The following is a 25926-nucleotide window of genomic DNA, read 5'->3' on the forward strand; positions in this document are numbered from 1 at the left end:
ATATTCAAATAAGTGCTCTTGAGCTAACTAATGGGCTGTGAAAACACTTGCTTCACAGCCAGCTCTCTGCAGCCCTGTCAGGCTGTATCTCCAATAGGCTATTTGAGAGATTTTTCCATCATTCCAGCTCCACCAATGGTAGCAATGGAAGTATTTTCAGTAGACCACTGGCATTTTTACCACCGTTACCTAACACTGGTCAGAATGGGTGTAGAAGACACCATAACACAAATTCTGGCAGCGCCCTGAGTCGTATCCACACTAACTCCCACTTTGGTTACCACCAGTGGCACTGCACTGGTGAGAGATTTCCAAGAAACTCTAATATAGGCAAGGGCTAACCAATTCTTATAGTCTGTCACTTTGATGTCCTAAAGGCCTGCGGCTAAAGAATTAGTGTTGGTCAAAGTCTTGAAGAAATTTCTTTGTAAATCATTGTACTTGATGTTTTGAAAGTTCTGATCCTTCCTGATTTTGTGAAGGAACAAAAATGTAGCCAAGGAAACCGGATTTCTTTCCTCAGGAATCTGTAGTAAGTTTCAAAATTAAAATCAAGGAAAAGCTGCCTGTTTTTGTGTCTGAAAATGTGTTCTTCACGAGTGCTTCAGAGAGCAGTTTGCAGTAAGCACCAAAACTTGGCTACTCTTCCTTTGACTTAAGTGTTGTACTTGTAACCGAGATCAGTAATATTAGTTGCTGCTATATTTGTGTCAGTGATTCCTGGAAGAGCAGCACCTGGATGCTAACCCTTTTATTATCCCTTCTTCCTTTCTCCACAGAAATGGCACCAAAATTGAAGAAGAAAGGGCACTCTGGGCGAGAGCAAAAAAAGGTGAGTTTTAGAGAAGCCTCCCTCCTGGAGCCATGAGAGAATTCTTATGAATTAGAGTCCTCAGTATACATTGACCACGGAATCATCGTAGAGGTTGGGCTGGGCCGGGCACACAGGCTGTTAGGAGAACAATACTCTTATTTAGATCTCCCTTTTAGATCAGGAGCTTATAGTCAACCACAGGCTCAGTCCCTCCGTTATTGATGTCTGGAATTGTTCTGAGCTGCCTCCCTGCATACCAGATGATACAAGGCTGGAAGCTTAAGTGAGAAGGTGTTCTGCTGATCTCATGAGTTTTTGTCTTCCCTAGCATCACCACCATCAGCAGGTGCAGCAGCAGCAGATGCAACCACTGCCTCCACAGCCTGTCCCTCAACAAGCACCGCCTCCGATGAAGTCCTCTCCCCCTCCTTTCGTACCTGCACAGGTCCCCATCATGGAGCATCCGCTCCCAGGGAACATGTTCGACACTATCACACATTTCACCCAGCCCATCATGCATCTTCCTCAGCAAGAGATGCCACCCCATCTTCCCCAGCAACCTGAGCATAGCACTCCTCCTCACTTGAACCAACATGCAGTAGTCCCTCCTCCAGGTAAGCACTTAATGGGCAATGCTGTGTATCTAAAGCTGTCACCCTTTCTTCTTCTTGGAGTAGATGCAGCTATGTATTCCATGTAGGTGTGTGTCTCGTCAGCACACCAGAACAGGAGAAATTTGCCCAGCAGTACCTGTAGAGGTGTGGCACTCAAGCCTTGTGGCTATAGTCCTCCTGGCTACATGAGGCAATGCTGTCCTGACCCTCCTCAGTTCCTTCTTCCTGCTCGTGACTGGCGTCGGAGCTTTGTGTGGTCTCAGCCTCTCAACTAATTTAGTTTTTTCTCTTGTGTATAGTTAGTGGTACCCTTAAAGTTAGAGTAGTTTGTGTTACCAGTCTGTTTCCACAGTGATGCCCTTCTGGGGTTTAAACATTGTCTTTTGTGTGGGGAAGCAATCCCCAGTAGCAAGGCCCATGTCAGGAAGCATTGCGCAGTCTGCTGATCGGTTAAAGAAACGGACTCAAGTAGCTCGGAACCTTTGCCTAAAGCAGTGCCTGCTCGAACAGGCCATGTGGTCTGCTTTGGTCCCAAGGCCCTCAGTGGATCAGAGGTTGCCCTTGGGCTCCAACAGCACTATCACTTCATTTTCTGAAGCAGGTACTTCAGTGGGGCCGTTCCCTGTTGACTGTGCCAAGGAAAAGGTCCCATAAGACCAATCGTAGAATATCAGGGTTGGAAGGGACCTCAGGAGGTCATCTAGTCCAACCCCCTGCTCAAAGCAGGACCAACTCCCAACTAAATCATCCCAGCCAGGGCTTTGTCAAGCCTGACCTTAAAATCCTGTAAGGAAATAGATTCCACCACCTCGCTAGGTAACCCATTCCAGAGCTTCATCACCCTTCTAGTGAAAAAGTTTTTCCTAATATCCAACCTAAACCTCCCCCACTGCAACTTGAGACCATTACTCCTTGTTTCTGTCATCTGCTACCACTGAAACAGGTCTAGATCAGGGTAGGCACATATGGCACGAGTGCCGAAGCAGCACGCGAGCTGATTTTCAGTGGCACTCACACTGCTTGGGTCCTGGCCACTGGTCGAGGCCTCTGCATTTTAATTTAATTTTAAATGAAGCTTCTTAACATTTTAAAAACCTTATTTACTTACATACAACAATAGTTTAGTTATATTTATAGACTTATAGAAAGAGACCTAAAAACATTAAAATGTATCACTGGCATGCGAAACCTTAAGTTAGAGTGAATAAATGAAGACTCAGCACACCACTTCTGAAAGGTTGCTGACCCCTGGTCTAGATCCATCCTCTTTGGAGCCCCTTCAGGTAGTTGAAAGTAGCTATCAAATCTCCTTCATTCTTCTTCTCTGCAGACTAAATAATCCCAGTCCCTCAGCCTCTCCTCATAAGTCCTGTGCCCAGCCCCCTAATCATTTTTGTTGCCCTCCACTGGACTCTTTCCAGTTTTTCCACATCCTCCTTGTAGTGTGGGGTCCAAAACTGGACACAGTACTCCAGATGAGGCCTCACCAATGCCGAATAGAGGGGAATGATCACATCCCTCGATCTAGTGGCAGTGCTCCTACTTATACAGGCCAAAATGCTGTTAGCCTTCTTGGCAACAAGGGCACACTGTTGACTCATATACAGCTTCTCATCCACCGTAACCCCTAGGTCCTTTTCTGCAGAACTTCCGTTTAGCCATTCATTCCCTAGTCTGTAGCAGTGCATGGGATTCTTCTTTCCTAAGTGCAGGACTCAGCACTTGTCCTTGTTGAACCTCATCAGGTTTCTTTTGACCCAATCCTCTAATTTGTCTAGGTCCCTCTGTATCCTATCCCTACCCTCCAGCATATCTACCACTCCTCCCAATTTAGTGTCATATGAAAACTTGCTGAGGGTGCAATCCATGCCATCCTCCAGATCATTAATGAAGATATTGAACAAAACCGACCCCAAGGCCGACCCTTGGGGCACTCTGCTTGATTATCGGCTGCCAGCTAGATGTGGAGCCATTGTTCACTACCCGTTGAGTCCGACGATCTAGCCAGCTTTTTATCCACCTTGTAGTCCATTCATCCAGCCCATATTTCTTTAACTTGCTGGCAAGAATACTGTTGGGAGACCATTTCAAAAGCTTTGCTAAAGTCAAGGAATAACACGTTCGCTGCTTTCCCCTTATCCACAGAGCCAGTTACCTCTTCATAGAAGGCAATTAGGTTAGTCAGGCATGACTTGCCCTTGGTGAATCCATGCTGACTGTTCCTGAGCATTTTCCTCTCTTTGAAGTGCTTCAAAATTGATTTTTTGAAGACCTACTCCATGATTTTTCCACGGACTGAGGTGAGGCTGACTGGCCTGTAGTTCCCTGGATCCTCCTCCTTCCCTTTTTAAAGATGGGCACTACATTAGCCTTTTTCCAGTCATCTGAGACCTCCCCTGATCGCCATGAGTTTTCAGAGATAATGGCCAATGGCTCTGCAATCACATTTGCAAGTAGGGTCTGCTCCAGGTTTTGGGGTGACTCTTCCACCTCCCGTAGGAAAAGAATGGAACAGCATGAAGCTGGTGCTTCTAACCCTTCCCCGGAACCTAATAGGGAGATGAGAAACCATCTACCATTGACTTTGGTTCCAGCTTCTGGACATCCATTGAGTCTGGTACTGATGAGGGAGATGTCAGTACTGACTGTTTCTGCTTCAGCAGCATACCAGGTAGCTACAGACCTCCTTCTACCTTTCAGTCCCAACCTCTCCTTTGGTCCAGGACTTGTCCAAGTCTCTGTCAACTATAGTCCCTTCTATTGAACAAGCCACTGAATCCTTGGGTCAGTTGGCACTGCGTCCCAATGTTCCCCTTCCACAAATTGTGGAAATAGGGCTTGTACTGTGATTGGTACGTGGGACCTCGGTAGCAGGAACCTCGGCACTGCTGCAGTCGGCACAGCACATGTTTCCATAGTGGCTTTCACCACTCTTGATGGTGCCATCAGACACTCTGATACCACTGTTCACTTCGGTACTGACACTGTGTCAAGCACTGGCATGCTTGGTACCAATGGTATTGCTTCCATTGGCAGCACTGTTTCCTGCCTCATTCTGGACAATAGATGAGTCAAACATCTACTTGCTCCCTTTGGTTTTGCTCTGCCCTTATCTCCGGAATCCTGAGGCTCCTTTGAGTTGGCGTTGTCATCCTCACACTCTCCATTGCCCAACCAGCATTGAGGGTGACTGATGGACTGTTGCATGTAACAGGACTGGCACACATCTCATGCTCAGGACGGTGGTCCCTGGCCCTGCACCTGTTGGCAACCAATGCCTTATCCATGTCAGTGGAATCTGGGACACTCCTCGATCACAGAGATCCTACTCTTCATCTTGCTCAAAGGCAAGATTGCTGGCCAAGTCTGTGGTGGTGACCATCGATCCACAGCAGGCCAAGGCACTGACAGTCTTCTCTGTGGCACATCCAGAGTTGACCCATCTGGGTCTGTCATCCCTGGAACAGGATCTGGCTTTGGCTCAGTTAAGGGCCTCATCTTTATCCCCAAATGATGCTGTGCTGCATGGCTCATCCTCTCCTTCGGTACTGGATTTTAAGGTGCACCAAGACCTTTTGCAGTACGTAGCTGCTTTTCTTGGTATCCAAGCAAAGTTCTTTTAAGAGAACCCCTACAAATTGATGGACATTTTACAGCTCTATGCCCCTGGGAGAGTTACCCTCTCTGTTAGCAGTGTGCTCCTTGAACTGGCTACGGCCCTCTGGTGCACTCTGGCTTTGACACCACCTATAGCTAAGCATATAGAAAAGCACTATTTCATTCCCATGCTGGGATTTGAGGGATTTAACTCCCATCTGGCCCCAAATTCACTAGTTGTATCTGTGGTGAACAACAGATTAGGGACTCTAAACGATTGGGCTTCATGGGCAGAAAGATTTACACCACCTCTTCTTTACAGATTTGAATTGCCAGTCAGCAAGCTTTGCTGTCCAAGTACAGTTTTGTTAACTGGACAGCTATGTCAAGAGGAATTGTCTGGCATTTGTCACTGAGGGCTTCTTGGTGGCTAAGATGCCTTTTGTAATCCACATGCGATATCATGGACACCTCGGCCAGGGTGGGTGGCCTATGTGGTCACCATGAGATGGGGTTCCTGGCTTTCTTTGGTCTTTGACAGCTGAACACTGTTCTCAGACAAAACTGAGGAGATGCTGCGCTCCTTTAAGAATTCCAGGGCTACCCTGCAGTCCTTCAGGATGCAGAGGCGCTACTGTGGCATCCAGCAGCAGCAGTATTATCCGCAGTGCACATATGGCCAGCCTTTACCTCCTCTGAGGCCTGGTCTACATTGGGGAGGGGATCGGTGTAAGTTATGCAACTTCAGTTACGTGAATAATGTAGCTGAAGTCAATGTACTTAGATGTACTTAGGGTGTCTTCACTGCGGTAGGTCCACTGCTGATATTCCCCCGTTGACTCCGCCTACGCTTCTCGCTCCGGAGTCGACAGGCAAGCACTCGGTGGTCAATTTATCGCGTCTTCGCTAGACGCGATAAATCAACCCCCGCTGGATCGATCGCTCCTGAGGTAAGTGTAGACATGCCCTGAGGCACAGGACTACACCAGAAAGAGGGACAGATCCCACAGGAGGAAGCTGTTGGTCTTGGGGTTCGGCTAGTCCCCACACCTTTCCCTGGTGCCTTTCCAAGTGGCCATTTGACTCCTTGCTCCAAAGCACTGTCCTAGTCATTGCTCCTTCCTCCTCATCTCCCTCCTTTGGCTGGCCTTCTTTCACAGTGATTAGGGTTCAGTCGCTTCTGAGAGCAGGGTCCTAAGCACTGTCAGATTGGGTTATACCATCCAGTTCCTCTCCACACTATCTCCCAACCGTCCCTCCCTGTCCCTCTTCAGGGACCTTCTCATGAGATACTGCTCCTCAAGGAGGTCTACTTTTTGCTGCCTTTAGGAGCAGTGGAGAAGGTTCCACTGGAACACAGGGCATAGCTTCTACTCCCAGTACTTCCTGGTATCCAAAGGAGAGGTAAGGCCTCAACAAATATATCGGGTATATGGGGTTCTGAATGGTCACTCTATAGACTGTCTTCCCTGCATGCTCTGGATCTTCAGGACACCTACATTCACATGGCAGTTGTTTACTCTTGGGGACTTCTGTTCATCTATGGTCATGCAGAATTCATGTGTCCTGCAGAAGTTTTTTTTCAGCAGAAACTACATTTTTGCCCCAATAGAGCTGCAGTTGCACCTTTCTCCCACCAGAGGCTGCTGTGGCACCAGAAGAGCCAGCAGCATGAACGCAGCTGGCTGGTCTGGTGCCACAGTGGCCTCTGGTGGGCAAAAGGCAGAATTACAGCACTTCTGGGGCAGAATGTATTGGGGGTGGGGGATTTTGTGCGTGCCTAGTGGTGCAGACTTCCCCCAAGAGTAGAAGTTCATCACAGCACCGTGCCCATGGAGCTAGGTTAGAACAGAGTGGGGCACATGGGGCTGCTGGGGAGTAACAGACATGGGTTCAGAATGGCTAATGGGGGGAGAGACTGGGGCGTGGGCTCAGGAGCTAGTGAGGTGACAGCATTGAGACTGGGGATGGGGGAGGGGGACTGCAGGGACACATGGGGATGAGAGGTGCGGGGACAGGGCCAGATGTGCCTGACTGAATGGGAGAGGCTTGGGGTCAGCCAGGATCTGCATGGGGAAAGTTCCCCAACTCCCTTACAATTCCACCCCTCAGTCTCTCCCCCTCAAAAAACCTTTTCCACTAGGGCTGTCATGCGCACCTGAGAGCCACCTCCTGCACTCCACACCCCTTCCTGCACTGTGCCCCCGCTCCTGCACCCCAACCCCCTTCCCTGAGCCCCCTCATAAACCCCACACACCTCCTCTGCCCCAGCCCCTTGTCCTGAGCCTCTTCCTGGACTGCACTCCCTCCTAGACACCACACTCCCTCCGACAACCCAACCCCCGCCCCAGCCCTACATTCTTGGCCCTGCATGCAATTTCCCCACCCAGATGTGGCCCTCGGGCCAAAAAGTTTGCCCACCCCTGCTCTAAATAAATGCCAAAAGTCCACACTAATACCTATACAACACACAGAGTTCATTGGAGTCTTCCTCAACTCTCTCGAGGCAATGGCTTCTCTACCACAACAACGTTTCCTCACATTGACCAACCTGATTGCTACAGTACAAATCAGCCCACAAGTCACCGCCAGAACATGCCTACATGGCTTCCAGAACATGCACAATTCCATATGAAATGCCTTCAGGCCTGCCTCCATTCAGTTTATGTCCCACACAGGCACAATATAAAAAAGCACCTCACAATACCAAACAAGGTAAAGGAGTATCTTCCCTGGTTGGACTCAACCAGACAACATCTGCGTAGGAGTGCCTTTCACGCAAACTCTCCCAATGATGACCGTCACACCAGATGCATCACTTCTGGGTTGGGGAGCACATCTACGTCTGTGGACTATCCAGGGCCGCTGGTCCCCAGCGGAAACTCTTCTGCACATAAATATCTTAGAACTAAGTAAGGTTTCAGAGTAGCAGCCACATTAGTCTGTATCTGCAAAAAGAACAGGAGTACCTGTGGCACCTTAGAGAGTAACCAATTTATTTGAGCATAAGCTTTCGTGGCCTACAGCCCACATCCGAAGAAGTGGGCTGTAGTCCACGAAAGCTTATGCTCAAATAAATTTTAGTGTCTAAGATGCCACAAGTACTCCTGTTCTTTTTAGAACTAAGAGCTGTTCACAACACTTGCTCCCACTTCTTACTGATAATGGCAAACAAGACTACAAATCCTCATGGACAATGCAGCTTGCATGTTTTGTATAAACAGGCAAGGAGGAGCACTATCACACTACCTCTGTATAGAAGCTCTCAGACTCTGGCAATTATGCATGAGACGCTATATCCACATTACAGCACAGTACCTACCTGGTTGCCAGAACACCACGGCAGATCCATTAAGCGGGAATTTCTCCCAGGACCATGAGTGGAAACTCAACATGCACGCTCTGGGACACCTTCAGACATTGGGGATTCCTGACAATAGACTTTTTCGCAACCATACAAAACACCAAATGCCCACAGTTCTGCTCTGGGAGGAGGCTTAGTTGCCACTTTCTGGGCGATGCCTTCCTCATGAAGTGGAACACTCCTCTCCTTTACGAGTTTCCCCCAACCTCCCTTTTGGCCTTGGTGATCCACAAGATTAGGCAGGACAACTCCAGGGTGATTCTGATAGCCCTCATGTGGCCTTGCCAGACTTGGTATCCTTACCGTCTCAAATTATCAGTATGCCCACCACGGACGTTTCCGCTTCTGCCTCGTCTCCTGTCTCAGGATGCAGGTCACGTTCTTCATCCAGATCCCCAAAGACTCCATCTCTAAGCATGGCTACTCCATGGCTCAAGCACCCTGAAATAACAATGAAGTACAAAACACAGTCACAGAACAACCAGCCACACCAACTACCTCCATGAATGGAAACAATTTGAGGCATGTGCCAACAAAAATGAATTCCGGCTGTGTCAGCCTCTTTACCCTGAATATTGAGAAGTCAGGCCTCTCCATGAGCTCAGTTAAGTGCAGCTCTCCACTATCACAGCTTTCCAAAGCAAAGTAGATGAATTCTCCATATTTGCTCACCCGCTCACCGAAAGATTCCTCAGAGGCCTCAGCAATTTCTATCCTGAAGTGAGAGAACCTACCCCACCGTGGGACTCAACCTATCTTCCAAGTCCTAACTGGCCCTCCATTTGAACCCATGGTGACATGCTCTTTGTTAATCTTTTTATGAAAGTAGTGTTCCTCATTGCCATTACATCTGCCATATGGGTCGGAGAATTGGGTGCTCTTTTGACAGATCAGCCAGATAGTCTTTTTCAAAGATAAAGTTTCTTTGAGACCACATCCTAAGTTTTTGCCCAAGATTGCCTCATCTTTTCACCTCAACCAGCCTATTTACCTTCTGACATTCTATCCTAAACCACACCAGAATAGAGAACAATCCACACTATGTACTCTGGGTGTACACAGGGCAATTGCTTTCTGCTTAGAGCAAAAGCATTCTGTATGTCTCAGAAACTGTTTGTCTCAATCACTGATCCAAAAGGAACGCCATATCTACACAATGTCTTTCCAAATGGATTTCAGATTGAATAAACTGTTACGCCCAATGTGGTCAACAACTCCCTACAGCAGTGGTGGGCAACCTGTGGGCCACACATGGCCCATCGGGTAATCCACTGGCAGGCCTCAAGATGGTTTGTTTACATTGACCATCCCCAGGCACAGCTGCCCGCAGCTCCCAATGGCCGCGGTTCACTGTTCCCGGCCAATGGGAGCTGCGGGAAGCAGCATGGGCCACAGGGACATGCTGGCTGCCGCTTCCCGCAGCCACTGGGAGCTGCGGGCGGCTGTGCCTGCGGATGGTCAATGTAAATAAACTGTCACGTGGCCTGCCAGCAGATTACCCTAACGGGCCAAAGGTTGCCTACTACTGCCCTATGGGGATTCACACGCATTCCACCGGGGCTTTATCAAACTCTGTAGCATCTCTTAACAATGTCCCCATTGTGGAAATCTGTAAGACCACAACCAAGGTGTCAACCCATACATTTACTCAACATTACACTTTAGAACAACAGGCAACCTCCAATGCCCTGTTTGGACTCACTGTGCTTTTGTCTGCTATGACTTCAACTCTGAAGCCTTCCAGAGGGTACTGCTCTGAAGTCACCCAGAGTGGAGCGCACCCACAGGGACATCACTTGAAGAGAAAGTTACCTTGTCCAGTAACACTGGTTCTTCGAGATATGTCCCCCTGTTAGTGCTCCACTACCCTCGCTCCTCCCCTCTACTTCAGAGTTATTGGTAGGCTCTGGAAAAGGAACTGAGGGGGAGTTTATCGCACAGCACTAATTAACCACCTGAAGCAGCACAAGACAGGGACCGCGCATGTGTGATCCAGCCAAGCACAGCTACCATAAATCTCTGGTTATGCGTGCAGGGGTGTCCGAACACCTAGTGTGGTGCATCCATAGGGGGACACATCTTGAAGAACCGACATTACTGCACAAGATGAGTAACTTTCCCTTTTTTTAGGGCAGAATTCCCCTGAGTCAGTTATACCGAGTCACAGAAAATTCCTTCAGTTCATCATGGCAGAATGCCAGTTTCAGTACACGGTGCTTCATTTTTCCTCTCTTCTGCCCCCAGGGTTTTTACTAAATGCACAATTGTTACGGCATATCTCAGGAAGAATGGAATTCACATCTTCCTGTATCTTAACAACTGGTTACTGAGGGCCAGATCCAGAGAGGAACTTCTTGCTCATGTCAGTACCACACTGCGGTTGCCTGCCTGTCTGGGTCTCCTGATTCCACGACATCAGGAGCATTTCTGCTGACTGACCATTTTCAGATAATTTGCCATCTTTACTTCAGTATGAAATCTCAGCCTTCCATGACAGTTAGATCATGCCTGAGATTTGGGCCATGTGTCTGCTTGCACACAGGTGGTCCAGTTTGCAAAGTTATACCTCCATCCACTTTAAATGTGGCTCAGAACTGTCTTGCATCCTACTCTTTATTCTCTAAACAGACTGGTTCATCTCCCTCCACTAGTCCCAGACTCTGCAGTGGTGGATGTGTCCACAGAATGTTTGCCAAGGCGTTCTCTTTGTCCTGCCCTCGCCAGCCATGTCCGGTTGTTACCAAAGCGCCTCTGATCGATTGGAGGGTGCATCTGGGGTCATTGAAAGTACAGAGACTGTGATCGGCACAGGAAGCCTCACTCCATATCAACTTGCTGGAGCTTTGGGCCATCTAAAATGCGTGTCACGCTTTTTGGCAACGTATCAGAGACTTGGTGGTTCGCATACTTACTGACAATATCACCGCAATGTGTAACGTAAACAAACAATGGGGCGCATGCTCCAGATTGCTCTGCCTAGAGGCAATCAGGCTGTGGCAGTTCTGCGTCGAGAATAATGTTACTCTAGTCATTCACTTGCCTGGGGTTCAAAATAACGTTCAGACTGTCTCAGCAGATATTTTTCACTAAGATACACATGGTCCCTGAAAACAAGTGTCCTCCAGGTTATCTTCACAGCTTGGGGCATCCCAATAATTGACCTGTTTACTTCAAGGGACAAGAGGAAATGTCGTCTGTTCTGCTCTCAGCTAGGCCTCAGTCAAGCCTCCCTGCCCAAACTCACTGTGGTCGTGATCCTATCACCCTCAGGTCATCCTCTAGCTCGAGGTGGCTCAGACCAAGATCATTCTTGGTGACGCGTTGTGGCCAAGACAAAGCTGCTTCTCTGACTGTCTCATGCTGTCTATTCAGCCTCCCACGAGGCTTCCTCTTCATCACAACCTGCTAAATCAGAATCACAGACGCATCTTGCATTGTGTGCTCGGCTCTCTGCATCTCACGGCATGGCTTCTGCATGTCTGAATGAGGAGGAAGAGCAGTGTTCAGTGGCTATCGAACAAGTGCTGCTCATCAGTAGAAAGTCCTCTACCAGAATGGCCTACTCAGCAAAATGTAAACCTTTTTTGGTATGGTCATTAGCGCGTGGAATCCAATCGAAACTGATTTCTCCATATGATATCTAGGAGTACCTGCTACACCTTCAGACGTGGGGGCTTGCACTTAGTCCAGTAGTTCTCAACCCGGAGGCCACTTGTGCCCCAGTCAGCACACAGTTGTAGTCCATGTGACATCCTCAGGGCCATACATGTAAAATATATATTGTGTGGATGTGGCCTATATAACAGGTAGAGACCTGCATATGTGGCCCACAATGGTAAATAGGTTGAAGACCACTGGCTTAGTCCATTGAAAGTGCATCTGGCAGCGATACTGGCATTTCATCCCCCTGTTCAGGGAAAGTCAGTCTTCTCCAGCGCCATGGTAATGCGATTCTTAAGAGGGCTTCTTTGTCTATATCTTCCATTATGAGAGCCAGTTCTCTTGTCGGACCTAAACACAGTCCTTGCAACTCTGATGGGTCATCCATTGTAGCCCCTATTATCTTGTCCCTTTTTGCTCTTGTGTCAGAAAACCGCTTCCCTGGTAGCAATAAGATCAGCAAGGAGACTGTGAAAGTTGCAAGCTCCAATGGCAGAACCTCCTAATATACAGTCCTCTAAAGACAAGGTAACTTTACAACCACACCCCACGTTTTTGTCTAAAGTGGTTTCTGTTTCGTTGGAACCAGGTGATGTATTTACTGGAGTTTTTTACTAAACCGCATTCATCTTTGGAGGACCTGCATCTCCATACCTTAGATGTCAGGCAATATCTAGCTGTTTTATCTGGACAGAACTAACTGTTTTGTTCCTCATCTCATTTGTTTGTGCCATATGCAGATTGCATGACGGGTCAACTGTTCTCGTCACAGATCTCCAAATGGGTAACATCCTGCATTGATAGCAGATGAAATAGCCTCGGCTACACTCTTCAGTGCGTGAGAGCTCATTGTACGAGGATGCAAGTGATGTCCAGAGTGTTCCTTAGTAATCTTTCCATACTGAATGTATTCAGGGCTGCTGCGTGGTCATTGATAGATACAGTCACGAACCATTACGCCATCACCACTTCTTCCAGGGCAGAAGCAAGCTTTGATAGAGCTGCCCAGCAATCCTTGTTTAGGTAGACTCTGAGCCCCGCCTCCAGGGGGGTGGTACTACTTGTAATTCACTTAAGTGGAAAATAGAACACACAGCTGCACCTATTTGAAGGAGAAGAAATGGTTATTTACTGTACTTGTGGTTTTTCAAGTTGTGATGCAAGTGTGTAATCTGTGACCCGCTGTCTGTCCACTTTGCATGCCCGCTGTCTGGCATTCAATGCAAAGGAACTGAGGGATGGTTGGGGTGGTGCCGCCTCATATAGGCATGAGCACTGCCCCTCTATGGGTACTGTTAGGCAAATTTCTCCAGCTCCAGTGCTCTGGGCACACACACACACACACCCCTAAGTGGAATATGCATCTGCATCACATCTCAAAGAAACATGGTTACAGTAAGTCATTGTTTGTTCTACAGCCCTGGGTTCCCTAACTGGCACCACATGGTCCCAGGCTGTGCAAGGCTGGGGATAACTTGATGTGTTAGAGAAGGGCGTATGGTTACATGATTAAGAAGTGGGGTTAGATGCCATGAGATCTTATTTATATTCCATGGGTATTCTGTGTGATGTAATGGCACAGCTTTTTCCTCTGTTTGGCGTGGACAGTTTAATAAGCAGAATAACTTCTGCAGTTTTGCTGTGGGGAGTTGTGCTCTCTTTCTTCTTTTGTATGTGATGCCATGTATTCCTGCTCTTCTTCCCCAGCTTTGCACAACGCTCTGCCTCAGCAGCCATCGAGACCCAGTAATCGAGCCGCAGCACTACCCCCTAAGCCTTCGCGTCCTCCAGCAACGTCACCAGCCATAAGCCAGCAGCCCATGCTCCCCCAGCCGCCTTTGCCTCAGCCTCCCCAGGTCCTCCTGGAGGATGAGGAGCCTTCCACGCCTCATCACAGCCTGCCTCTGAGCACCAGCCAGATGCAGCTCTACCTTCAACAGCTGCAGAAAGTGCAGCCGCAGACTCCTCTCCTCCCTTCAGTGAAGGTCCAGTCGCAGCCTCAACCACCCCTTCAGCCTCCTGCTCATCCCTCAGTACAACAGCTGCAGCAGCAGCAGCAGAGGCCGATGCACATGCAGCCCATGCAATTCCCTCCTCATATCCCTCAGCCTCAGCCACCTCCACAGCAGCATCCACCCCCGCAGCCGCAGCCAGCTAAACCTCAGCAAGTCATCCAGCACCACCCATCACCACGGCACCATAAGCCCGACCCCTACTCAACTGGTGAGTGCTGAAATTTTCCCTCTGAGTTCTTAACATCTGCGCAGCTAAAATTAGTAACAAATTAAGGGTGGTGGATGCCTGGTTGGAATATGATTGTTCCACAATCTTCTGAGCTTTGCAAATACTGTTGGTGAGTTGGCATCGGGCTTGGAGCACAGACAGGTCATCAATTAACGTGCTTAGTCTCTGAGGAATTCCTTGATAACTTGATAGCCTATTGAGGACTCTAAGCTTTTCTTCTGGAAGTTTAAATCTCCATCCATGGGGAAACCAACTGTTGTAGGGCTCCAAATTGGGAAGCAGATTCTAACTGGCAGTGCTGTGCCCTGTTAAGATTTATCCCATCCCATTTCAGCCCAGAAATCTAGCCTGTCCTGAAATCAGGGTACAGTTGACGAGCTCCATCTAGAAAAGGGACTGTTGGCTCCCTTTGGCAGGACATTTGGTTTGTGATTTCATAGTAAGAGCATAAATCATCATCTCCCCAAGAGCAGATCAGGCATCCTGATTCTGTTTGGATTTAAAGTTCTGTGTGCTATTGGCAGGCATGTTGGGAAGTTCTTCAGGAAAGGATTGGAAGTGCATGACTGCCAGCGTAGTATCCAGTAAAAGGAGATAAACTGAAGTTAAGGAGGATGGCTGCTGAGTATTGTTCACTAGCCAAGCACTTTAAGTTGTCCCCTTGAGTAGTTTATGAGATGTTAAAATACAAATACACCTCTACCTCGATATAACGCTGTCCTCAGAAGCCAAAAAATCTTATCACATTATAGGTGAAACCACATTATATCAAACTTGCTTTGATCCACCGGAGTGCACAGCCCCGCCCCCCCAAAGCAGTGCTTTACTGTGTTATATCCAAATTCGTGTTATATCGTAGTGGTGGTGTTAGAATCTGGTGACAGTCAGACTCTGGAAAGAGCCAGCATCTCCAGAATAGCCAGGCTCGCATTACAACACTAAACGTGTACATGTATGCTAGCCCCCAGCAAGTGATCAGATGTCAAGCACCCTTCCCAAAGTGCTTTCTCTGCCTTAATGACTGCCCTTCAGGAATATGCTCCAGTGGAGGCACAGCTGAAAAGGACATAAAGTTCCTATGACTGCATGAGTGGTTCTACCCAGATTGGGTGAGTGGAAAGTCTCAAGCGGAGTGTTCAGACTGGTCCCTGATACATAGACAGGGCCTTGTCCCTCCTAGCTATGGGCATGTTTTAAACCTTTGTAAGATTATTTGTGCTGATGATGGTGTAGCCTAGTCTTCCTCATAGAGCCTTTGATCAAGAATATTTTCTCTACAATCTCTAACAAGCTTTATTATAGGATAATAGTGTGCAGGAAGATGAGTATTCATTTTTTGTGTGAAGGACAAATATACATTTTGTCTGTCTTAAATATTTAGCATGAATTCTTCTTGATTTCCTTACCTTTGTGTTTTAGATATGTTATGTAATGACCCCTGGCTGTTGAATGGAGTGCTGTTTTCAGAATGTGCTTTTAATTTTTTCCTCCTATGCTAAACATTGAACTGTGTCAGTGGCCTTCAGCCATCATACTTTGGGCTGTGACCTTCTCAGATGTTAATAATACACACACACACACACACGGAGATATACCTATCTCATAGAACTGGAAGGGACCCCAAAAGGTCATCGAGTCCAGCCTCCTGCCTTCACTAGCGGGGACCATGTACTCATTTTTGCCCCAGATCCCTAAGTGGCCTCCTCAAGGATTGAACTCTCAACCCTGGGTTTAGCAGGCCAATGCTCAAACCACTGAGCTATCCCCAGATGTTAGAATGGTTTGAGCAGGATTTTGATGGGAGAGGAAAGGCCTCCAAGAAAAACCCAGGCATTGCAAAAAGTGTTACAGGTTATTTAGCGATTCAGGAGGTGGTTCTCTTTAGCACCAGGCTGGGCCCCTAGCAGGGTGCTGCTGGAGTGCTGTCTTTCCATTTAAATGTAAAACTGAGGTTGCTTCTAAAGTAGTGCATGCTGTGTGGCAGTGCAGCCCATGTGATACCTGGAAGTACTGAGGGGTAGGACTAGACTATGGAAACTACCAAATTGGTGTGGAGTCTTCCTATATCTGTAAGGTGTGCCTGGGTTAAACTCAACCTGCATGCTGCTCGATCTGACTCAAGGACGAGTTCTCACATTGGTTAATGTTTGGATAAATGATAGTGATGACCGGTTAACTGACTGGTGCTGAATTGTTCCAGGTCACTTGAGGGAAGCGCCTTCCCCTCTCATGATGCATTCCCCACAGATGCCTCAGTTCCAGGGTCTGGGCCACCAGTCACCACCTCAGCAAAATATCCAGCCGAAAAAACAGGTAAAGGAAGGCATAGCCTGAACGTGGGGTTCCAAAGGGCCTGCTCTCAAAGTACATGGTTCCCAACCTGTGTGGGTAGCTTGGGCACATGCTCACAATGGTGCACACTCCATGAGCATGCATTAGAGGCTAGGCCAGCCCCATTGTGGGACCCTCGTGGTGGATTGTTTCGGATGTTAGTGGCTCTGTGGATGTGGGATGGACTTACATCAAGGAAGGTGTTTGGATAGTGACTGATACGTCTCAATGTGCTAACGTGGCAGGAGCTGAGAGCACCCTCTGTCGTGCAATCCCAGCCCATGGCGGCAAAGGAAGAGAAGATGCATTCACCAGTCATCCGAAACGAAACATTCAGCCCCACGTTGCGACAGGAACCTCCCAAGCACCCAGAGAGCATCAAACCTCCTGCACATATCCAGCAAAGTGAGTTGGAACCCCTTCACTGTTAGTGTTGAAATGTGTATTTTAGGTGTAACATGGACTAGTATGTTTCCCTTTGAAGGCTGAGATGGAGAAATGGACTGCTCAGCATGGTGAAAGCCTGAGAGTCTACACCTCAATCTATTGGCCTGCCCTCGACAGTGGGGAAGGGAGGGACAGGATTACTCCCTAAATGCACAGACACCCTGGCAGCCTGCAGGAATGGTCTTTTGCCCTTACCGTGGTGTGTGTGTGTTTCAGGAACAGAAATGAAACCAATGGAGGGTGGGCGACCTGTAATCAGACCCCCTGAACAGAATGTGCCACCACCTGGAGTACAGGACAAAGACAGACAAAAACAGGAACTGAAAACACCCGTCGCCCCTAAAAAGGTAACAGTTCACTACACCTGGATGCAGTCGGTTTGGGGGAAGGGGTTGTTTAGTGGCCTGGTCTGACCTGCCTACACTCCAGCATTTGGTCTGTATTCTTTGTGCGAATGGGGCACAGGAACTCTAAGCTATATGGAGAGGCTAAACTGAGTGTAAAGCTCTTAAAAATTCTAGGCCAAAGCTGTCCCTTCTCTAACAGTTTGATCTACTCAGCTAGATCCCCCATCCTCTTCTGCTTAGGACACAGGTTGGGGTGCCTCGAAGTGGACTTGGCCTCATGTCTTATCCCAGATTGAGCAGACCTGTCCCTTCATGCCAGGGTGAGGCTCACAAGAGTGAATTGGTTTTAGTGCTCTCTGTCTCGCTGATGCTGTGCCCTGCAATGGCTTCTGAGCTATAGAGATTAGTACGCAATATTCTGGATGCAAAATAAAATACCAGCTGAATAGCAGCAAAAGTCAAAGCTCACTCGCAGAGTGATCTACTGCTAGGTCACTTAATGACATAAAGGAAAAGGTGGAAAGTCCTTTAACTGTACTGAACAAATAGACACTGGTGCGCAGTCCTGCACAGAGCCATGGGAGATGTGCCTGGTGTCTGATTACTTGGGGAATATGCATGGGTCCATTCCTGGGCCTTGCTCTTCACATCATATGGGAAGGATGTTCATGTTTCCCTCTCACCACTGGTAACCGTTTCAGTTGCCCAAGTTAATGAAATATGCTGTCTGTTTTGGGTGCAGAAAATGGATGCAGTGGATGCATCCTACTACCAGCAGGGAGCTATCCTGGCCTCCTGCAAGGGTAGCGCAACTCTGTGTGCCATAGAGCCAGTAAGCACAGAGCTATTCTAAAATACACTGAGACATGGTAGGTGAGGTAATAGCTTTTATTGAACCAGCTTCTGTTGGTGGAAGGTACAAGCATTTAAGCTTCATAGAGCTCTTTTCAGGTCTGGAGAAGGAACTCAGACTTCTTCCTTCCCAAGACATGGAGAAGAGCTCTGTGAAGCTTGAAAGCTTATATCTTCCACCAGCAGAGGCTGGTCCAGTAAAATATATTACCTCTCATATGCTGGGGCCCACATGGCTATAACAACACTTAAAATACCATTAATTAGGCACATCTGGTCACAGCTTGGGGTCTGGGGAAACAAACATGAGGCTCAGTGGGCAACAGCTTTCACCTGTGAGCTTCAGTGTCCCCATTTCTAAAATGATGAGATGATACCTGCCCTGCCCATTGCAGGGGGAAAGATTGTGAAGTGTTTGAGACGTTCAGCGCTGGGTGCACCAGTGCTGTGAGATATGGCTTATTCAGGTACAATGGCTGCTTGGGAGCTAAAGAATGACATTGCCATCAGTGTATCCTAGCTCATATTTGTATGGGTGCTGGAGTATCCTTGGAGTCCCAGTTCAAGGATCAGCCCCTATAGTAATTAGTTCAGCTTCCCCTGAGAGCTCTTGATTCACAGAGTATGCAAGTGTTGTGGGTGGGGGGACACCATTAGCCTCACTGCTTCATTTAGGTTTGGGCCCAGTTTTTTAATGTTAAAGTGATTGTACAAGGTAGTTTGGCCTGGCAGAAGCCATCAGTTCTTACAGCTCTCAATCTGCAGATCAAGAACAGCCTGGGCACAGCAGGGCAAGCGTCTCCCACCTGTGTCACTGGGATGCAGAGGGGACTCCCTGTGCGTGGGAGGGGAGCTCAGTCTTTGTTACTCATTCAGCCCTACACTTCTGACCACAAATGGCGGGCACAGATGTGGTGGTTTGACAATACAGGAACCAGGAGCCATAAAGTGAGACTACCAACTCATTTCATACATGCCACTGTGAACAGCCTTCAGATGGTAACATCACCTTCTTCAAGTAATAGTCCCTATTTATGTTCCACGGGATGGGTTAAGCCATGCACACCATGTGCCCAGAGTTGGAGAATTTGAAAGTAGTGTCTGTTGGTCCTTTCATGCGCCCTGGCTCACCTTGTGCTTCATCTAAGGTGTTAAAGGGAGGGGCTGACCAAATGCATCTCCAGTTCTTCTCACTGCTGCATGGTTCAGGTTGGAACTTTCAATGTCCTCCTCTCTGGTGCGTCTTTAATTAAGATAGTTGTACGTAGTTTTAGCCAGTTTTATGATAGTTTTACCAGTTTATTACAAGCAGCAAAGAGTCCTGTGGCACCTTATAGACTAACAGACGTATTGGAGCATGAGCTTTCATCTGTTAGTCTATAAGGTGCCACAGGACTCTTTGCTGCTTTTACAGATCCAGACTAACACTGCTACCCCTCTGATACTTGACAGTTTATTACAGTTTTTACTGCAGTTTTAGCACTTAGTTAAGATAAGATTGGGGCTTGTTTTTTTCTTCATCCAACACACCACCCAGTACCAGTGTGCAGGTACTGGACTATGGCCAGGATTCTGGACATCAAACTCTGCACCTCGTGCCCATGCTGCTTCTCCATCAGTGATGAACCCAATACTGTCCTTACTGCTTGGGGGAAGCTCATATCACATCCAGATGCAGTATTTGCCAATCCTTTCCCAGCCAAAAAAGACCAGATCCTCTGCTTCCAAAAGCACTACATGGAGCTTGCCATGAGGCCTCACTCGGACCCAGGCAGAGAAACTCCCCTTGTGTATCAGCCTGAATCAGTGAGGAACGTGCACCTCCCATTACCATAACCAAAGCCAATATGGCAGAACCACCCCTACAAACCCTATGGTGGCGTCTAATTGGGAGGTAAGGAAGCATACCCATAAGCATGATACTAAGTCTTCCTCAAAGCATGAGTTTGAGCCATGGGGATGGAACTCTCACTAAGTCCCATAGGCATGCGAAGAAGTCCCACAAGCAATGGAATCTGGTACTTCCAAGCACCTGTCCAACAGTACCATCATCACCAACCCTCCACAAGACATGGATTCCTCCTGTTCTGGGAAAGTTCATGCCACCGGCACTGATATGAGCCCAGGGGGAAAGAGTGCCTGTGACACTGGGGAGATCTGGAATTGTATCTGAACCCCAGGACATGTTCGCCTTGCTGGACCCAGAGTCACCCCAGCTAGCCAGTCCTTCCACCTTTAGAGAGAGGATTTCTCCACCTCAGGCTACGTCCCCAGTACAGGTCCTCTCACCATCTGCTCTGATGGTCTACACTCTTCCACCAGTTCTGACGGTACAACTATTTGAACCAGTCTGCCTTCTCCTCCTCTGAAGAATCGGAACCAGCTATGTCCTATCACCCATACGTGTCTTCACAGAGACTGCTACATCCATGGCAGCATCCACCATTTCAACAGCCTCAGAGCCATTGGTACCGTGGGGGACACCACAACCTTCCTTGGATCTGGCTGTACTGGAGACCTGGTCCCGCGTAAAGGCTCCTTCTAGCAGACTCTTGGATCTGTTGGTAGAGGAGGAACACCTCAGTCTGGTCCTGGCGGTGCTGCCAGAATTAGTAAATTTTCCCTCTTCATCTCCGGCTGAAGCAGTGACTGCAGCATCCCCTACACCTGTGGATGACTTCAGGCAATTTCAAGGAACTGTTGCAGAGATTCTCAAGGGAACTCCAGTTTCCGCTGGAAGAAATCTGGAAACCCGGGACCAGTCACAGTTGCAGTCCCTATTACTGAGGCTATTCTGGAGCCTGCCAGGACCATGTGGCACACCTCTCCCACATGTATGGCTACCCCAGAGGGGCCGAAAAGCATTAAGTTCTTGCTAAGGGATCTGAGATCTCCCCCTCCGCTTTATTTTTTTATTCTTTTCTCCCTCCTCCAAACACCCTAGTTGTCCAGGCAACGACTGCACAAGCCAAGCAACAGCATTCTCAATCCGAACCTGCTGATAAGGAGGGCAAACATTTGGACCTTTTGGGACGCAAAGTATCTTCCTTAGCCAGCCTTCAGTTCTGTATTGTGAATTCTCAGGCATTAATAGTCAGGTGCAACTTCCTGGATTAGAGCAAGTGCTGGGAATTTACTGATAGCCTGCCACAACATGATTGGACATTTATTGGGGAAGGGAAGCTAATAGCCAGAATAGCCCTCCAACTGGGGGTAGAGGCAGCAGATACCTCTTGCAGGGCCATGGCTACGGCCATAGTTATGTGTAGAATGTCTTGGCTCCATTTCTCTGGTTTCTTCTTCGAGTGCTTGCTCATGTGTGTTCCACAGTAAGTGTGCGTGCTTGCCATGTGCACCAGTGCCGGAAGTTTTCCTCTAAGCAGTACCCATAGGGGGAGCGCTGCTGCAACCCCTGGAGTGTTGTCTCTATAGCGTGCTATAAGGGGAACTGCTCACTCCCCCCACCCTCAGTTCCTTCTCGCCGCCAGTGATGGTGCATCAGAACTACTTGCTCCAGCTTTGCAGCAGCTCGTCCCAGAACTCATTTTGTTGTTAGTAGTACCTGTGTTAGTTCAGTAAAGTTTCAGCATCCTTGAGGCCCCAGGGTTTAAATTGTGCAAGTCTTGCGGGCGTTCAATGCCTAGAAGTGACCCGCATGTCAACTGTCTCTGTTGCTTGGGCAAATTTCAGATCAGTGACCTCTGTAAGATCTGTAGGTGCTTTAAACCTAGAACTAAAAAAGAGAGAGACTTTAGACTTTGAGCCCTTCTCATGGAGTCGGCACTGGCCCCAACTCCAGTGCGCCAAGCGGAATTGGCACTGGGTGCTTCGTCTTCGGTGCGCAGTGATCTCCCGGCACCTTCCAGCGACTGGCACCTCTCTGCGTCCAAGAAGCAGAGAAAGGCCTGTCCCCTCAAAGGTGTCAAGAGAAAGCAAGGGGTGAGGTTAGACCCATGTCGGGTAGCCCCAGTTCTTCCCCCGTCCCCCGGCCTCTAGAGCTCTGACTCAGGTTGAGCAGAGCAGCCCAGTTGAGTAGACTCAGGCCTCTCCAGGAGGCGGCCAAGGACTTTTATGATTTTGCAGGTGCCCAGGGCACCGCCAGCACCCAGACCCCACTCCAGAGGCAAACCGCCGCTGGGCTCTCGACAGTCGACACTGACCTGACGCCGATCCTGATCAGGGGATCTCTCTTGGGCCCATTCGCCGTTCAGTGTCCTGTCAGGACACAGCCTCCACTTTCGTCGCCCAACAGGTTGTCTGGTCGGGTGCTATCGGAGCAGAGTTCCAGGCACTGCTCCACGCAGAGTACAGCGTATCGGCAGCAAAGGGGCAGACGTTGTAGATGCTCCCATTCTCGGAGGAGTTACCGAAGCCAGTCCCAACACAGGCACCGTCGCTGGTCACACTCCAGCTCTCTCACCTCAAGGCACCAAGCCCACAGCTCCTGGCGGGGATCGCCAACTCCACGTTGTTGCGCATCCAGGCGTCAAAGCATCTTGAGGAGTAGCAGATCAAGGCAGCACCGTTCGTCAACATTGGAGTCCCGATCCCGTGGCAGACGTCACTTTCGGTACCACCGCTCATACCGCTCCCACGGCACCGATAGGTCATTGGTAACACCATCCTTGACCTACACGCAGTGCCATAAGACTCAGCCGGGCCAACCCGACCAGCTAGTGTTGCCAGTGCTGCACCAGGGTCAATGGCAAGGGCCCCCGTGGCAAGGCCAGTGGTACCAGCGGACCCCCTAGCTCCCCGTGCACACCCAGCAAGGCCTTTGGTCAATAGCAGGGGCATTGGAGGCCCCTTCAGCTGCACTATCCAGACCCCCGAGGGATATATCGGCAGGTCATGGATCCTCGGCACCACACGAGGAGTCCGACCAAGGGATGGATCTCGTGGCACCAGCCGACATATGGAGCCCTGTACCGGCCCGCTCCCCTGCACTGGATGTCAAAATTGCAGCCTCACCCACCTCCACACTGCAGGAGGACTTCAGGGCTCATCAGGAGCTACTAAAGCGAGTTGTATCCAGTCTCCAACTCCAAGCTGACGAGATGGAGGGACCCTCAGACTCACTGTTTAACGTACTCTTGTGCTTGGTACCAGGCAGAGTGGCCCTCCTGCTGCACGAAGGGGTGGCTAACATCTCCAATGCCTTCTGGCGAACACCAGCCTCCCTCTCCCTAATATCGGAAAAAGGCAGAGCGAAAATACTTTGTGCCGACAAAAGGGCGTGAATACCTTTGTACCCACCTGGCCTCCAACTCCCTAGTGGTGGAGTCCGTAAATCATAAGGAAAGACAGGGTCAACCAGGACCCACACCCAAAAATAAAGACTCTAAAAGATTGGACTCGTTTGGCAAGAAGCTTTATTCGTCAGCCAGCTTCCAGCTTTGGGTGGCCAACTACTAGGCCCTCCTCAGTCAATATGAGTGTGGGGGTCACTGCTGAAATTTGAGCCCTTCCTTCTGGAGCATGAAAGGAAGGATTTTAAGGCACTGATGGAGGAGGGTGCTGCCTTCGCCAAGGCTGCTCTGCAGGTGGCAGCGGATGCAGCTGACACAGCTGCTCGGTCCATGGCCTCGGCTGTGTCCATGAGCAGGGCATCGTGGCTACTGCTGTCTGAGCTCTCTGCAGAGGCACAGTCTGTGATGTAGGATCTTCCTTTTGACTGCAAGGACCTGTTCGCAGAACAAACAGACATGAGGCTCCATGGCATGAAGGCTCACGTACTACCCTTCAAACCCTCGGGCTCTATGTCCCACCCAAGGACAAGCCTAAGATGCAAGCCTCCATCCCTGCGCCCCAGCTGAGATACGACCCCGCCTACAAGAGGTCCAAGACCCAAAAGAGGCGACCTCAGAGGCAGTCTTGCTCTGCCCCACAGCCTGGGCTCTCCAGGGGCAAGCGGCGGTTTTGACTGGTTGCAGGAGGGTACCCCGGTGACCCCCGAGAGGACTCTCCTACCAATAAAGTTTGCCTTCAGCAACCGTTTGTGTGCGTTCCATACGGAATGATCCCGAATAACTCGGACCAATGGATCCTCAACACCATTTCCCAGGGTTACACACTATAATTTGTCTCACCCCCGCCCTTCCACCCCCCTCCCTTGGACGGCAAGGGGGATCTGTCGCATTTACCCCTGCTACAGCAGGAAGTGGGTTGGCTTCTTAGCTTGGGAGCTGTGGTGAAGGTTCCGGGGGAGTTCCAGGGGAAAGGGTTTTACTCTCGTTACTTCCTGATCCCCAAGGCGAAAGGGAGGCTCAGGCCCATCCTTGATCTGTGAGACCTCAATCGGTTCATGGCAAAATGCTGATTCCGCATGGTCTCTCTGGCAGATATCATACCCGCTCTGGACCCTGGCGACTGGTATGTGGCCCTGGATCTTCAGGACGCATATTTCCATATCCATATATTCGAGGGGCACAGACGCTTCCCCCGTTTCCTAGTGGGACAAGACCACTACCAATTTACGGTCCTCCCGTTTGGCCTATCCACCGCACCCAGGGTATTCATGAAGCATATGGCGGTAGTGATGGCCTACCTCAGACACTGAGGGGTACAGCTATTCCCGTACCTCGATGACTGACTGCTAAAGGGCAGCTCGCGGTCCCAGGTACAGAACCATGTGAACCTGCTCTTGGCTATGTGTGCTAACCGAGGCCTCTTCGTGAACAAGGTCAAGTCAATGTTGGTTCAGGTTAGTGCATAGAATTCATAGGCGCTCTTCTGGATGCCTCCAACGCCACAGCCTCCCTTCCCCTGGACAGGTTCCAGACCCTGAAGCAGCTTATAGCCTCGGTCACGGAGTTCCCCATCACCACGGCCAGGGCATGCCTGCGGCTCCTGGGCCACATGGCGGCATGCCAGGCTTCGGATGAGGCCCCTTCAACTCTGGTTGGCCTCAGAGTTCTCCCAGGCCCAGGACAAACGGGACAAGGTCCTCTCGGTACCGGCACAAGTGATCGCCACACTAAAATGGTGGTCCTGCCTGGCCAATATGCTCCAGGGAATTCCCTTCCCGGACTCAACCCCGTCATGAGATTTAATGTCCCGACACGTCGGACCTGGGCTGGGGGGCCCTCATAAGGAACTCACAAACCCAAGGGATGTTCCTTCACATAAACATCAGGGAACTGAGGGCGGTATGCTTAGCCTTTGTGGCGTTCAGCTCACAGCTGCGCTGCAAAGTGGTCAGAGTACTCATGGATAACACTGTTGTGATCTTTTACATCAACAAGCAAGGCGAGACGAGGTCCTCGGCCCTCTTCCTGGATTCTCTCAGTCTCTCTGGGAGTTCTGTATAGCCCATGACATCTCCCTGAAGGCTTTCCACCTGCCAGGCGTCAACAACACACAGGCCCGATTGCTTGAGCAGGGTTTTCTCCTCCCAGCACAAGTGGTCACTCCACTCAGAAGTCACTCACCGGCTCTTCCGAGCGTGGGGCACTCCCCAAGTAGGCCTGTTTGCGACCCGACAAAACTACCGTTGCCACAGGTTCTGCTCTGGGGAGGGGGAGGGTGCGTGGGGAGGAACGCGATCTCAGATGCCTTCTTCCTGTCGTGGTCGGGTCAACTCCTTTATGCCTTTGCCCCGTTTCCCCTCGTTGGCAAGGTCCTGGAGAAAGTGAAAATGGACAAGGCGCTCGTCCT

General features: G+C 49.5%; 1 protein-coding gene across 2 annotated transcripts in view; it reads left to right on the forward strand.

Annotated features, from left to right (window-relative positions):
• Positions 1 to 25926, forward strand: part of BRD4 (bromodomain containing 4) — a 236707-nt gene that overhangs the window by 195549 nt on the left and 15232 nt on the right. For both annotated transcript variants that reach the window (XM_075060969.1, XM_032776749.2), the window contains 6 exons: positions 780 to 832; positions 1143 to 1428; positions 13757 to 14272; positions 16494 to 16606; positions 16870 to 17029; positions 17288 to 17418. In XM_075060969.1, coding sequence (XP_074917070.1) covers positions 780 to 832; positions 1143 to 1428; positions 13757 to 14272; positions 16494 to 16606; positions 16870 to 17029; positions 17288 to 17418 — 1259 coding nt within the window. The remainder of the gene's footprint in view (positions 1 to 779; positions 833 to 1142; positions 1429 to 13756; positions 14273 to 16493; positions 16607 to 16869; positions 17030 to 17287; positions 17419 to 25926) is intronic.

Source organism: Chelonoidis abingdonii, chromosome 26, assembly GCF_003597395.2.
Source record: "Chelonoidis abingdonii isolate Lonesome George chromosome 26, CheloAbing_2.0, whole genome shotgun sequence".
In the NCBI taxonomy this organism is placed as follows: Eukaryota; Metazoa; Chordata; order Testudines; family Testudinidae; genus Chelonoidis; species Chelonoidis abingdonii.